The 15,825-nt window shown below is 38.2% G+C and overlaps 1 protein-coding gene across 2 annotated transcripts; it reads left to right on the top strand.

The window, feature by feature from the left end:
- The first annotated feature begins 7,019 nt into the window (after window positions 1-7,019).
- LOC117826879 (histone-binding protein N1/N2-like) lies at window positions 7,020-15,484 on the top strand. Of its 2 annotated transcripts, none has more exons than XM_034703288.1 (14): window positions 7,020-7,156; window positions 7,298-7,407; window positions 9,097-9,177; window positions 9,348-9,457; window positions 9,548-9,853; window positions 9,927-10,012; window positions 10,095-10,174; window positions 10,278-10,351; window positions 11,950-12,138; window positions 12,249-12,421; window positions 13,237-13,308; window positions 13,432-13,527; window positions 15,023-15,153; window positions 15,285-15,484. In XM_034703288.1, the coding sequence occupies exons 2-14, from the start codon at window positions 7,307-7,309 to the stop codon at window positions 15,289-15,291; spliced, it is 1,506 nt and encodes a 501-aa protein (XP_034559179.1). In that variant the 5' UTR covers window positions 7,020-7,156; window positions 7,298-7,306; the 3' UTR covers window positions 15,292-15,484. The 2 variants fall into 2 exon arrangements, with proteins under 2 accessions (XP_034559179.1, XP_034559180.1); XM_034703289.1 differs by having other exon boundaries at window positions 7,031-7,160.
- Window positions 15,485-15,825: the final 341 nt, after the last annotated feature.

The raw sequence follows: 15,825 nt of genomic DNA, 5'->3' as shown, positions 1-15,825 counted from the left end.
TCGGCTGGAGGTGAAGCTTTCAGCAGAGTGTCTGCCCCCTGGTGGCTGGCTGCAGCATAGGTCAAAAAATCCTTCTCCCCCATTCATTTGAATGGGGGAGAAGGTCAAACTTTAAAAAATAAATACATGTCGTACGAATGTTTCTCATATCCGTATGCTGTGGTGATATGTAGTTAGTATTTGACTGTTTTGTGTTCAAGGCCTCTTTTTTCTGAAAAGTTTCTTTTTCGTTAGTTATTAGAGTTTAAAAAACGGAGTTTTACTTCCGGGTTTCCTTTGATTCACAGTCGCCGTAGAGAGAAACTTCAAAGGACACACAGCGTCTTGTGACGCTACGCTGTAGGGCGGAGCTCGTTACAGTGGCTTCACAGGCTCTGGCTGCACAATGGCGGCGCCCAGGAGTGGGATTTTTTGGCTTCAGAACCGTACAACGGGAAGAGGCGGAGCAATGCTGTCCATTTTTATTTACAGTCTATGGTGTTGACCAATAGGGTCTTGCTCAACACGAAGGCTAGATCGCTTCAAACTAATCTAGACTAGCCAAAATGTTTGATTACTTTATTTAGACACTATCACAACACATGCATAAATGTAACGAGTAAGGAACTGAGCCTCTATCCCGATGGCGCAATGTATCTGGAAAAAAATATATATATTTTGTGTATTTTTTTTTAACAATGACAAGCCGGAATGAAAACAAGCCAAAGTGAAACAGGAGTAACGAGGCTATTGAGGCTATTTTTAAAATGTAAGGAGTTCAAAGTACAGATAATTGCTGGAAAATGTAAGGAGTAGAAGTAAAACGTAGGCTGAAAAATAATTACTCCAGTAAAGTATAGATACCCAAAATCTCTACTTAAGTAAGGTAACAAAGTATTTGTCCTTCGTTACTTGACACCTCTGACTAAGATACATCACTGTAATTGACTTAACTTGAACCAGAAAAATGAGAGTTTGTGATGTGATGGAGGATCCCAGTCAGAGCATACAGGCATGCAGGGGTCAGAGAGTCATGAGGTTTCATCATATGACTTAGAGGAGCAAATCCATTGTCATCATGAATAGACATAAAACAAAACTCCAACATTATTGTAATACTTCCTCTCTGTGATGAAGTCTTATCAATGCTTACTTATTAACTTTCCCAGCCAGGAAGTAAAGCACATGGCAGCACTAGTAGTAATTGTAATGACAATTCTTTCAACACGCCCTTCTGATTTTGCAACACTTTCAGCACATATTAACCTAACTAACCAGCAGCAAGACCTCATAATTTGTCCAAAATGAGTTCATGACCCACATACTAGGGTTTTTGTTATGTTCATTGTAAATGAAGCAACTCATTCTCCATGCTAAGAATAAAAACAGCTTCCCAGAATTATATTAAAATGAACCTAAACATTAAAAAACTATATTTTGTCATAGTTCTATGTGTCGCGGCTGTGGTATAATACATTAGAACAAGATTAAATAAATCACAGCGGATTTCCTCTTGGGTTTACAACTATTAAGTATTTATGTTGAGATAAACTGCATGAGCCATGAATGCATTGTTGCAACATCTTGTACTTATTCTGGGAGTGGCAGAAGGCATTTTTCTTTCTTGTTTCCTCCTCACCACTGCTATATTTACTTAATGACTTGGCAGAGGAACCGCATGTTTGTCTTGTCCTTCTCACACTGCAGCAGTGTGGAAAGGAATTTAAACATTATACTCTCTGTTTATGGAGTCTCTGTCTATCCATTTTTTTAAGGAGAATAGAACTTTCTTTCCTTCTCATACTTTGTTTGCAGTCTGTCTGTGTTCCAGGGAACTTTTGTTCTCATTTTACAACTATCACATGATTTCTAAGTAATGTATTTTATTTAATTGGTTGAGATAATATCCTCTTCTCTTTAGTCATTGGGGATTTGTTGATTTCCTGTTTCCTTGTTGAGTATTAGGTAAACTTGAGAAACCGAGTTCTAAAAGAGATGAGAGAATCCTTTACCCTCAGACTCTTTTATGTAGTTAAGGATGGGGTTGACATATTTTTCATTTCAGTACAATAAGATGGATATGATAAACTCCAGACTACACACATTATTGGCACATTTTCAAAACTAGACTTGTCTGGTACGCCTCAAGTTTATTTTATGTTACATCAAACAAGCCCTCCACTGGTTTGACATTGTAAGCCTAAACTGAGCAGTGTGGTGGTGTCTCTCTCTAACGTCGATCTGGTGTTGAGACTGGAGATCAAAACAAAAGTGAGAAACATGGTTGTCCTTTTGGTGCAAAAAAAATGCATGATCCACATAAAGAAACACATTTTTCAGTTCAGCCCAGGTATTTACAATATCTTTCTTAAAATGTTGAATTAACTGTATCATATTTACGACAGACAACCAAAAATATAAGCGAGGAGAATAATCAGTCAATCCCTTTAGAGGACTAGAAATGTTTGGATCCTATTTTAACGCTGCTTTTTTCCTTTTTGATTAAATTGTTGAACTTTATTGAACCAAAAAGCTGAAAAATTAAGCTCCATTTTGTATACCCCCTATAGGAGGGACTGGTGAGGCAGTGTGGCAACACAAAGTGTTATTACATCAATTGCGGTTCATAAAAGTGTCCTTTTTTTAATGTTGGAGCCTCTTCCCCAAAAATATCTCTTCATTTCCCTGTTTATATGATATTCCAAATTAACGCAACAATTCATACCGTTGTGAAAGCTTTATTATTATTATTGTTTTTCAGATTAACTGCATTTTCCAGGCTTTTTTTTCCCAAACAAAGCTAACTTTTGTTTAACCATCTGAAATATACCAGAGCCTGATGCACCATACATTTGACAGCAAGATTTGTTCAGAAGAGTAAAACTGGTTATACAGTGGCACACAGATAGACTGCAGCATATAACTAACTACATCCCTACTTTTCAACTGACAGTGGTTATATGTAAAACTAGTGAGTCAAAGATGAATTTATATAGAAAATCTTCTCTTCAGTAGCCTTTGCCAAAGTTGTTTTAAGTTCTCAGGTATATTGTTTTACTCTGTGGCAGAGGAAATATCTGAAAGAAAACTCTGACAGCTTTAGCGAGGACAATAAACTCTATTTAATTTATTTTTAGGTAAGCAAAACTGCATTATCCTAAAAGCCCAATTTTTCCCCTGAGTGTATGTAACCTCCACAGAGAGAGCCTGCTATCAGCTCAAACAGCCCCTCCACCCTGCCGTCATCCTCTGCTGTCACTGAGCGATGTCTCTGCATCGTCGTCGCCATGGAGACCACATCAAGGGCCAGATAAGAGGGCGACACACAATAACCTCTTGTTAGAAGCACCGTGGTGGGTTTCTGATCAAACGTCTCCCCGCGTTCATCTCCTGCCTCGCAATATGCACATAATTAGTGCATCTGCCCGCTACCTATTCCCAAACAAATGGGTGTTTGAAGGCCTCTTGTGTGCCGTGTCCATCGTCCTGCTCTCATTCAGCTGTGGAAAAAAAATGTTGTCTCTTAGATTGATGCAATATCAAATAGTTGAAAATACTGGTACTCTTCAGTTACAATGACTGCTGGTTAGTGTTCTTCTTAAGTAGTTCTCAAAATGCATTACAGTGTTTACATAATGCTCTTAATTTTGGATTGATGGTGCCACTGCCAGAAATGTGAGCAAATTTAAACAACAGGTTGTTGAATATATAAGAGAGCTCATACATATTGAGAGTGAAAAAATAGCACCTTTTGTCAGTCTACTCTAAAGAATTGAATCTTTGGATTCTGATTATCTAGAATTTTAATATATTTAGTTTTTTGTCAACAGAAAAAGTAAATCATTTGGAATAAATAGGGAAGATAACTGAACTGATTTTCTGTAAATTACCGTTATAATTTAGGATGGGGGTTTTATCCATTAAATTAAAGCTCATGTTAAGAGTTATTAGCTTCCCATGAAACAGCCTTAAAGCAAGGGTTGGTAGTTATGGAAAACTAGCATGAATTTGAATGTAGCATTTCCTCAGGACTCAGTCTAACCCCCCCCCCCCCTCGGAGCTCCTTTCAAAACGTCGCCCCCTGCTCACAAGCACGAGCGCCGCTGCTTCGCGACCATATGATGGTGACTGATTCCTCAGCACATCTTTTGTGTTTTGCACTACGTCAAATCATGTCTCACTCAGTGGTAAGAAAACACCAAAACGTTATCATAGTGAAAGTTAAATACACAAACAAACATGAAATGTACGCACAGGAGGCGGACAGAACGGCAGGACGGGATTTGATTGGTTTCATATTTTGGCTCCTGATGGCAGGGATTGGTTGGTGTTTTCCAAGGTTTACTCCAGCTGTAGATAGCAGCTTTTTTTTCGTTCTTTTTTAAGAACACATTATGTACTGATTGCCATCGGGACATAAAGATCATTTTAACCAGTATAACAAAAGTGTATCTAAATCTGACTACCAACCCCAGCTTTAAATTCATATTAATGCATTTGTATAACCTATGCTCAATTGAAAAAAAAAAACATCTAACACATACTTTATACCCAACAAGATATGCAAAGAAATACAATATACCACTCTGTCCACAAGGGGCGCCAGAATCAACAAACCCAAAAGTTACCTACCATAGCTTTAAGAACGTAAATGTATTATTGTTTTTTTTTTTTGTAGTTCTATGAAATACTGCTGTGCTGAGCAAAGCAATTAGCTATGCTAATAACTGTATGACTGCTAGTGCCGGGTTTTTTTTATTCAACAATTGGAAAACAGTATTAATGTTTTCATGTGGTAATCCAACTGGACAAATAAGTGAACTACACAAAATGCTGAAACTTCTTTACATGTAACCAACAAGACAACAACATACCATGACAGCATTTGATGAATGCTGATACAAACTATATAGTATTTTCTAGAGCCTTCAATCTTTCAGAAAATTGGCTTTTACCTCAAATAAATCGCCCTGAGATTAGCTCTCGCTCTTCTCTCCAGCCAATTGTTGTTGATTAATATATGATTAGAGGACAACCTGCAGTGTGTTCTTTAGGTAGTTTTGTTTGAAAATTACAGCTGTTAACTCTGATTTTAATGATGACGGTGTGATGGGGGTTGAGTGGGTTTGTCTCAGTGTGAGGCTGATTGGATAACAGGTTCTGACATGTCTCTAGGCTGAGACACTGAGAGAAATCAGCAGGAGAGGCTCAGAGGGGACCCCTGCTCCCCCTGTCCCTCACAGCAGGACATGGCAGCTGCTTTTTTGTGTGTACATTTGAGAGGAGTACATACAGAAACGCACAGATATTCCTGCACAGTATAGCAAACATCACGAGCATCAGTCATATTACTCTACAGCGAACATCTAGGATTAAAATGGTGTGTAAAATAGTGGCTGCAATGATTTGTATCCCATAATTTAAAGTTTTTAATAAACAGAAATTAGAGAAATTAAATTAATAATAAATATTTGTAGTGTAATCATGGTGTACATTTTCACCACAAATAATGAATAGGCCTACGATGACAAAAAGAAAAAAAATACATTTTGAAAGAGTCATTTATGTGGGCGCCCTAAAAGGACAAGCATCAACGTTTTGTTCACTCTGTACTAAAGTGAATACGACTAATAAGTACATTCTAGGGTGGCCCTGAAGGGAAAAACACAACATCCTGAGATGCTGTCCTGAGAAGATGGGGAAAAATAAATTCAGAGATTGCCACTGAGGGATAACTTTCATTGCAAAAAACAGTTGTGTGACATTGTTTATGTAAAGAAGTAGCTCTAAATAAAATGCATCCTACATGAGGGGGGGGGGGCTGAAGAATTACTGATTATTACACTTTTTGTTGCATATTTTTCTCTAAATAAATTATAATTATGACTGAATTTTTGTCAAATGTCACTGGAGGGGGATTCATAATTCAGAGAAGTTTTGGTTTAAGTATTGTATTATCTTTTATTTATTATTTTGACCTTTATTTTACCAGATAAAAAATGTTTGAGAACCAGTTCTCATTTACAAACATGACCTGGCCAAGCGGCGCCAACAGGAACACATACACAGGTAAACTACAGTCACAAATAATCATATAAACATGAAATAGAACAAAAGTGAATGTAAACAATGTGCGTTAGGTGTAAGAAAAGTATGTGTGTACATATAAGTAAAAGCACATTTTTTAAAAAGTGTGTTTTTCAAAGGGATTTAAAAGAGGACACGGATGTGGCTTGCCTGATCTCCTCTGGCAGGTCATTCCAGAGTGAAGGGGGCCTGACTGCAAAGGCCTGGTCGCCTCTGGTTTTTAACTTTGCCCTTGGAAGTTCCAAGAGGGACCTGCCAGAGGATCTTAGGCAGCAGTTGGGGACATACATTTTAAGGCATTCGCTTAGGTACTCAGGGGCCGCCCATTTATTGCTTTAAAAGTGAGTGTTAAAATCTTAAAATGTACAACATGAAGCCAGTGGTGAAGCCTTTGTCGTGTCTTAACAGCCTGTAATGTGCAGATGTAGAATGAACCTTGTGACACTGGCCAGCTTGGATAGTAATTTGATTTATTACAATCAAACAGCATCAGCATCAGTAACAAGCTTCGGGACTGCTTGGAGGACGACCGAGCCAGATGAAGTCGCCTCTCTTCTGTCTCCACATTCTGACTTAAATACTATGAAGGTGCACTCAAATTAGAATGAGGGTGTCCTCAAAACATGCATATATATGGACTTCAATACGAGTTTAACGTTAGCTGCTATTGGACTCCATTTCTGAAGACCTTAAAATGACAACAGTCAATCATATTTTTTGTCTAGGTCAAAGGTGATCTTTTTTAGGCCCTCCCTAGAGACTTCTGGGGCCATTCTGCAATAACTCATTCTCGTGGGCCCCTGAAATTATTTTAAACAACACAGACTAGCAACATATACTTAATCTTATGTGGTTGAATATCAAATACTTCACCTTCTTTGGAAGCAGCACCTGTCGTCCTGTCCCTTTAAGTATTCTCCCGCGCTGGTCTACGAACCCGGAAATCAACCGGAAAGGGCAGGAATATTTCGCGCCAAATTGAAACAACGGAGTAGTTCAGTCTGTGAGAGCGGTGTGAAGAGGTGCTGTGACTCAAACCACCAAGCTACACTTTTAACTTTTCAGTCTTCCTTTTTCGCTCAAGTTCAAGGTAGGTAAGACATTCATGTTGACCTCATGTTTGTAAAGGACACATAGAAACAAGGTAGTTAAAATAAACATAGCTTCTTCTGGATTTTGTATGTTTTCACGGTTTAAAGTGGAATTAATTCATGGTTTTCTCTCTGGCTAGTTTGCTAACATGGAGGAGGCCAATAAGCTGATTGGATCCGGTAAGAAGCACCTGGTAATGGGGAAGGTGGTGGAGGCGGTGAGCTCCCTGCAGGAGGCCTGCGGCATGCTGTGAGTTAACCAGCAGACAATCAATCTAATGTTGGAGCACATTATGAAATGTATAGTGAAGAGATTTAAACAGACAACCAGTGAAAACATGTAGTAGTGCAGCTCACTTTCATTTAAATTTAGTTTTGAATGCATTTGAGAGTTTTTATTTACTTAAGTCATATAGAAAGTGTTTGTGGTGGTTTTTATTGTGTCATTTTCTTTATTTTCAGTGATTAATGTAGTGTCTTTAGCTGCTTCAACAATGAAATGCCCTGCAAGGGGTTAATATAGCTATTTTGTCTTTATGTTAGACGATCTGTCAGGAGTAAGATTTTTCTTTGGTCTAGATTTATTTTTTATGGCAAAACACAAACTTCATAATACATGTCCATTATTTCAAACATCTTTTCATGTTTAAAACATAGTCATAATTATGCATACACTCAAACAAAAAAGAAAAAAATTATTATTATTATATACATACATACATAATTGAAATAATAATAATAAAAAAAAAAATAAAAATAAAAAAAATATATATATATATGTATATATATATATATATATATATATATATATATATATATACACACACATACATACATACATACATACATACACACATACACACATACATACATACACACATACACACATACACACATACATACATACATACATACGCATACACATACAAATAAAATTAATATAGAAGATAATATCAAATGAAATAATTGTTGATGTACTTCTAATAAGTAAACAGGTAAATAACTGAATAAAGCAATGAATATAACAATGATAATTAAATTAAGAGTAATAATAGTAATAAAAATAAGAAAATAAATGGATATTAAAAGTAATGATTAAAGAATCATGAAGAGAAAAAAATATATATATATGTATTAATGTACTTAAAACACACATCTAGTTTGAGTTTGAATTATCTAATGAATGCGTCAACTGCAATCAAATGAAGAAATGAAATAAGAAGCTGTGTCAAGAGTAAGATTTAATTAATAGTTTACAAGCAGAAAAAAAATACATTTAACTTAAAGACTAGAATTGTAATACTTGTAGTATTGTGGTGATTTGCTAGAGGAATACATGTTTATGATTCAAATTTTAAAAAAGAACATTGGTAGTGAATAACGAGGATAAAAGACAGTTTTTTCCTTTTCGAGAGGTAAAAAAATTATGGAGAAGACAATCTAATTTTAAGGAATAAGTCTTGAAATTCCCCAATATTTAACTTCCTAACTTGTTTAATTGTATTTGAATAAAAAAAATTATGTAAACTTAGAAACAGTTAGCCAAAATGACATATCTCCCATGCAATACTTCATACCCATGTGCAATATTATAATTTAATCCATAACATAATTTATTGGCAAATTTATTTTGTTTATATCTTTAAGTAGTACTGCTCTACTTTTCTTTGTATAGATTTTTTTATTTATTTCATTTTGTATTTTTGTTTAGAATTTTTAGACTTATATTTTAGGTTTCTATATTTATTGCCCTTACTGTCTTGTTAAGTACCAGAGTTCCAATCACCACATCAAATTCCTTGTGTGTGCGAGCTCACTTGTCAATAAAACTTACTTGATTCTGATATTTCACTCTGTAATTGATGAAAATTACATGAGTGTTTGCCACTTCCATTAATTTCTTTTCATCCTAATCTGATTTTCAAACAATCTCTTTTAGAGCTAAAAAGTATGGCGACACAGCGGACGAGTGTGGAGAGGCTTTTTACTGGTGTGGTAAAGCTCTGCTGGATTTGGCACGGTATGCTCCATTTAATCTCACCTCTGTTTGGACTCTTTGGACTTATCTTTTGATAAATGCTTGATCTGATTACAGCCCTGGGTAGTTTGAGATTTTGCACGGCTGCAGTGATCATGTTGCCTTTGCAAAAGTTAATGAAAATTCTGACGAATGAAACGCTGTTGTTGCAGGATGGAGAACTCAGTCCTGGGTAATGCTCTGGAAGGAGTACCAGAGGGGGAGGAGGAGGAGGAAGAAAAACCAAAAGACTCCAATGTTGACGGCACAGAAAACGTTGATGGTGAGGAGATGAAGTCATTGTCATCTTTCTTGACAGGGTTTGTACAGTCGGGCGTTTTTCATCCCTAACTGTGCTCTGTAACTCCAACAGAGAAGACCCGGGATGAGCTGAGGGTGCAGGTTTACGACGCCATGGCCGAGAAGAAAGAGGAGGAGGAGAAGGAGAAGAAAAACGGAGATGCTAAGAAAGAGGATGAGAAGCAGAGCGGCGCTAAAGAGGAGAATGGTGACGTAAAAGCAGAGGCTGGTGATAAACAACAGAAGGAAGCAAAGAAAGAGGGAAAGGAGGAAAAGAAGAGCGAGGCTGATAAGAAGGATTCAGCAAAAAGTGAAGAAAAGAAAGAAAACAAGAAGGCAGAGAAAGAATCTGAAGATAATAAAGAAGATGAGGCTGCAGGTGAGTTTTGTTCTTCCTCTGTCTAACTTTTAAATGCAGAGCTTGTTTGTAAATATCTTGTGGATGTTTTTAGATGAGGAGGAAGAGGAAGAAGGCGAGGAGGCAGAAATGGAGAGCGACACAGAAGAGCAGGAGGAAGGAGACGGTGCTGCTGAGAAGGTACTTCATCAGATGTGTTTGGTGCAAATCTAACAGATGTGTCTGACAATGGGATTTAAGTAAGGTTGTATTGGTTTTTCAGGAGAGCGATGAAGAGGAGGAGGTGGGGAACCTGCAGCTCGCCTGGGAGATGCTGGAAGTAGCTAAAGTCATCTACAAAAGGTAAAAACATTTCCTCTCCCTGAGCTGTGACTGTAAGGATCTGACTGTATTCTCAGTCGGCTACGACGCTAAACGCTGACTCATGAATCTATTTCATTAAAAGGAAGGAGACCAAAGAGGACCAGCTCATGGCCGCACAGACTCACTTAAAACTGGGAGAAGTTTCTGCTGAATCAGGTATCAACAAGTCACTGAACAACTCTTGAGTTCTGTTTGTTCCTTGTTTGTATTGTCCATCAATATCAGCTGAGTCAATGTGAAGAAGCAACGGCTTGACATACAGACTTTACAAATCAGTTCTCAAAATGACCCTCCAGTGTTGAGGCAGCTTTTTATAATGAGCTGAATCGTCCAGTGATCTCCTCCTCTCCAAAACAATCAGCCTGGATAATTGAGATCATGTTAGAAATCACTGTTTGTGTGCAGATGTTTCCAGACATGCAAAAAAAAATCTCAGAAGCTTTGCCCCTGAACTCGGAGATTAAAATCATACCTGATATTATTCACACACGTGGCTCACCTGGATAGTTTTTAGGAATTTTGTGCATGTGTAAAAAGTCCCATCAGTAGTTAATGTTCATGGCAAACTCTCACAGGGTGTTTCAGGAAAAGCATGAGGCGTGTGTATGCTAATGTCGAGGCTTGGTGTGGGGCTGGAGACGACTTTAGAAATAAAAATATTCAATGAGTTTTGATTAACCAATTCTCTGTTTTTAAAGACAATAATCTGGGTTATGTCCAGCTACAAAAATACTAAATATTCACCCGATACAGCCTTTTAAATTTGAGGAATTTCAGCTTATCTTTGCTTTTACTATGGTAAAGTAGAGGGTCTTCTCTCAATCCAAATGTGTCCGTTCTATCCTCAGCCTCTGTCTGTATGTTGAAGAGTCCACGGATAAGACTCTGAACCCTAAAGGTGCATTTCGACCAAGGGTTCCAGGGTTGTTTTGCCCCGAGAACTACTTTACCCGGAACTAAAAGGTTCCTGTGCCCCCATTGTTGTCTGCGTTTCGACTGCGGCCTGAAGTCCCGGGTAGATTGTGCAAATCAGGCCAGTGACGTATGAAGAAAAAAAATACATATTAAATAATATTTTGAAATCTTGATAAATAACTAAACTAGTATGCATTCTCAGGAACTCCCTCTGTGTTTCAACAACTCCACAAACACTGTAACGTTCAGCCGAAAGTCCCAGGACCTTTTGAAAAGTACTACCCCTAAAGCAGGGGCTTTTCAGTGGGAGATTATCTACCCCTGAACTACATTTAGACCTGGTTCCTCCGGTCGAAACGCACGTAGTAAGGGGTAAAGCCCCTTGTTCCGGGGTAAAGTTCCTGCGGTTGAAAAATGCCTAAAGTTGCCCCCAAAGTGCTTTTGGCCGTTTTGCACGTTACCCAGCAGCCTCTGTCAGTGTGTGAAAAGTGTGGGTGTGACATGAGGTGTAAAAGTGTACTGAGCAATCAGAAGAGTAGGAAAAGTGCTTCAGGACTGTTGTATAGAAAACAAACAAGCCGTTAATGGACACTGTCATTATTAGTTATTCTTATTCTTAAGGAATGTAACGACACAAACAGGTGCTTGTGTATATTTATTTTATACTATTGTTGTGTAATCCTGTGAAAGCCAATACAAATAATATTAATAATAAAGCCTGAAAATATATATTCAACCTTTTATCCCTCCAGACTTAACAATAACTTTGCCACCAAGCAGAGCAGTGTCTCAGCTGACCTTGTTATGGAGCAGAGTTTTTAATTTGTGTCTCTCTTCAGGAAACTACACACAGGCGTTGGAGGATTTCCAGACGTGTCTGAAGCTGCAGGTGAAGCACCTGGATGCTGACAGCCGCCTCCTGGCTGAGACTCACTACCAGTTGGGTGTGACCTACAGCCTGAACTGGCAGTACGACCAGGCCATCGAGGCGCTCAACAGCTCCATCAGTGTCATAAAGAGCCGACTGGGTGAGCTGAGTCTGAACACTTAATTTTTCACAGGATGAGGAGATAAATGTCCCGTTTCACTCTGTTTCATCAGCAGCAGATCAGTCCTTCACATTTTGAATGTGTTACAGAAAAACTTCAGGAGCTGCTGGGTAAGGCGGAGGGTCCGGAGGCTCTGCCAGATGAGAGGAAGGAGATGGAGGAGCTGAAGGCTCTGCTGCCAGAGATCCAGGAGAAGGTGGAGGACGCCACAGAGGCTAGGAAAACCACGAGTACAGCTGCTGAGGCTGTGAAGGGAGCACTTGTGAGTTCTGGGATTCAGGGGGTTATCTTGATTGATGTTAAAGATCTTTGTCTGTGTCTGCAGGTTTTCTCATTTAAATTTTCAGCACCAAAGATGAACAGAGTGATAAATTGGACTCCTATAGGAAAGCAGGAGTAGATTTTGTGTGATGAAAAACTACTTGCATGCACAGGACAAGATCAGCTCAGAGATAAAACACTGCTTTGTCCACAGAAGGCACCAAAGCTGACACACACCAAAGTTCAGTATAAGCTTTAACTGGATAAAAGTGTGATTCTTTTTTTATTTGGCAAAGACTTGATCTCAAAGACAATGTAGGACTAACCCTAGTCCAGAGAAGAGCCGTTAGTCCTTACACTTTGAGGGGAATATGTCTTTGCAATGTTCTTCATACAGGTGCATACAGCCTGATTACCATACCTTTACTTAAACTCAACTACTGATATCTGTGTACTCATGCCAATCACTCCATAAAAATGTCACTTTAAAGATGTTAATCCTCTTATATTTCTTGTTCCCATCAAGTGGAGTCATGTATTTCAACCATTTCTGCCAGTTTTGATAGAATTTATTTTTCTGTCATCAACTTTTCCTTTTTAATATTTCCAAAGTGATGTCACATCAGTCTATAAATGTATTCTTATTATTAAGCCACTCTGTTGTGATTGATTGATTGTCCTTTTGCTGCCTGAATGGCCTGGAGCAGCTTTGTGCCCCTCCTGCTGTGAATCCAGTTTTTAAATGTTGAATACCTCCCTTCATGTTTTTAAATTAAAGCTTCATTCAGTTTTTTTTTTCTGTCATGTTTCCATCAGGACGGAGGCTCCTCTTCCTCTGCTTTCCCCGGATCCACCGTGAAGAACGGAGACTCCTCCACCAGTTCAAAGGTAACCTGCAGCCTCTTTCTGTCATCTAATATAATGTTTTCATATTGTATGTGCAGAAACCGTTACTGATTATTTACTGTGCACTGTCACCATTAACAACTCTGTGGTTTGTTCTTCACACAGATTAATGGCACACCATCCAATGGAGTCAGCTCCACCAACGGACACGCCTCCTCCACTGCTGCTGTCTCTGACATCTCCCACCTGGTCAGGAAGAAGGTGAGGGTGCTGGATTTATTTACTGTACACACATTAAACAGACAATCCAGACAACTAAAGACAGACTGGGTCAGCATGAGCAAGGAAAAACAATGAGGTCAAGTGACATATGGTTTTTAGAGGAAAGCAGCTGGGTTACATGTAAGGTGTAATATACTCAATAAGGCTCAATATATAAATATTCATGCAGGCTAAACTGAACATGTCTACTGATGGTTAAGTCTGAACTGGGTTTTTCTACCTTGTCACTTTTGTTCTGGAACATTTTCTACTAAATGTTTCTTTGTTTTCAATTTTTTTGATTGTAGTCTGCATTTTGTTTTGTCCTCAACCTCTCCTGCTTTTTCTCAGCTGTTCCCATCTACTTTTTATTTCCTACTCTCAACAAACCCACTTCTAAGAAATCAAGCTTCTCTCTATTAATTGATATTACATTTTTAACTCCTGGAGTTATTGATAAGAGTCGTAGCTATAGCAGCGGTGTGTTGCTGAGAAAACAGCAGACTGTTGATATGGGGTATGGACCAATCAGGATTAATTATTGAACACAGCTGTGTCCTAAGGCATTAAGGAAGCCTGTGGTTCCCTAGAGCAGTGATTCTCAAATGGGGGTATGTGTACCCCTAGGGGTACATGGGAGTACTGCAAGGGGTATGAGATAAATGTAAAAAAAAAAAAAAGAAAGTTGCATCACAACAAATTTAAAAAAAAAACTGATTTTAAAAATAACTCAACAGCTTTGAAATTGTATTTCAATGCAACATCAAATGGCACTATTTCCAAATTGAGCATATTCATTCATAAAATATATTATTTGCAAAAATGCTTGGACCAGACGGCCTCCATCATTTCAATGTTATGATACTGTAAAACCACATGCATACATTTATTCATGATTTTCCTACATTATTTCCTGAACATTTTTCTCAGCCATACAAGGGGATACTTGGCTGAAATTGTTTTTGAAAGGGGGTACACAAGCCAAAAAAGTTTGAGAACCCCTGCCCTAGAGATCCCTTACAAGTCATTTGTGGTCTAAGAATGTTCCTTTATCGAAGGAAGCACAGTTAATAATAAAGACATCTCTTCAGGTCACAATATAGTTTGTATTACTGCCAATATTACAGAAAATAGAGATTCCACATTCATCCATTTCCTGGTTGTTGCATCTCTACTATCACCTATCAGTATTTGAATTAAACATGTCCTGCTTTCTTAGCTCAGTCAGCACATTCCTCATATGTATATGAAGTTAAAATTACGTACTAGGGCAATCCCAAAAGCTGGGAAATCTACCAGCTGACATGTAAACACAAACATTTTTAAATAATTAAAAATCTAACAAGGTTTTTGCAGGTATACCTCCTCCCTCTGTCTGAGCTTGAGGTGGTCTGAGTTCTGTTTTAATACCTGTGTTGACTCTTTCTTCATTTGTAATCTAATCACACAGACTTCTACAGGTTAGTCTAATTTTCAGTGAACTGCTGTGTTTCAGAGGAAACCAGAGGAGAGTCCAGTGAAGGAGGGCGTGGGGAAGAAGGTGAAGCAGGAAGCTGATCAGACTAACGGAAAACAAGAGTCCAAAACCAACGGAGACACCAACGGACACGGCAAAGAGGTTAAGAGGTGAGAGATGCCGAACCCCACGGCCTGATAAATCCAGCTTTTAGTAAAGATTTAGTTTCAGTGTACCAGAAAACCCTCCATGAATTGTTTTCTGCCCTTGAGTGAAACTGAATCTCCTCTTCCTCTTTCAGTCAGTGAGGCTGGACTCCATCCAGGTTTTTCGTCCCCGCCTGAGAAAAGGTGTCCGTCCATATCATGAAGCTCTTACTGTTGCTACACCTGTTTGTTGTTGTAAATGTGTAAATCTTTTTCTATACCTGTTGATCTGATTGTGTGTTAACATGTTTAAGCTATGAAGTTAAATAAAGATTGTTATTTGATAAAACTGTCACACAGTGGAAGTTCATCCTGAATCAGTTGTTTTGGATTGAAACACTCACCATAGAAAAGTGCTCAGACAAGTGACAGTACTTAACCCTCCTGTTATGTTGTGGGTCAAATTGACCCATTTTTAAAGTTCAAAAATATTAAAAAAATTGTGAAGTATTTTTCATTTCTAATGTCACAGTGGATGAAGGGCTAGTGGTATTCAGAGGTTCCTTCCATCTTAGGCAAGCATAAAAATCTGGGCAGAATGTGACAGAGGTGTCTCGGGTTAATTTATCAACATCACTTCATAAGAAAAAATAAAAATTCAAAATGTTAAATAAACAAAAATCTACGTCATGTAAA

The sequence above is a fragment of the Notolabrus celidotus genome, chromosome 15 (assembly GCF_009762535.1).
Source record: "Notolabrus celidotus isolate fNotCel1 chromosome 15, fNotCel1.pri, whole genome shotgun sequence".
NCBI lineage: Eukaryota > Metazoa > Chordata > Actinopteri > Labriformes > Labridae > Notolabrus > Notolabrus celidotus.
The sequence above is the reverse complement of the archived record's forward strand: the minus strand, read 5'-3'. Positions and strand labels throughout refer to the sequence as shown.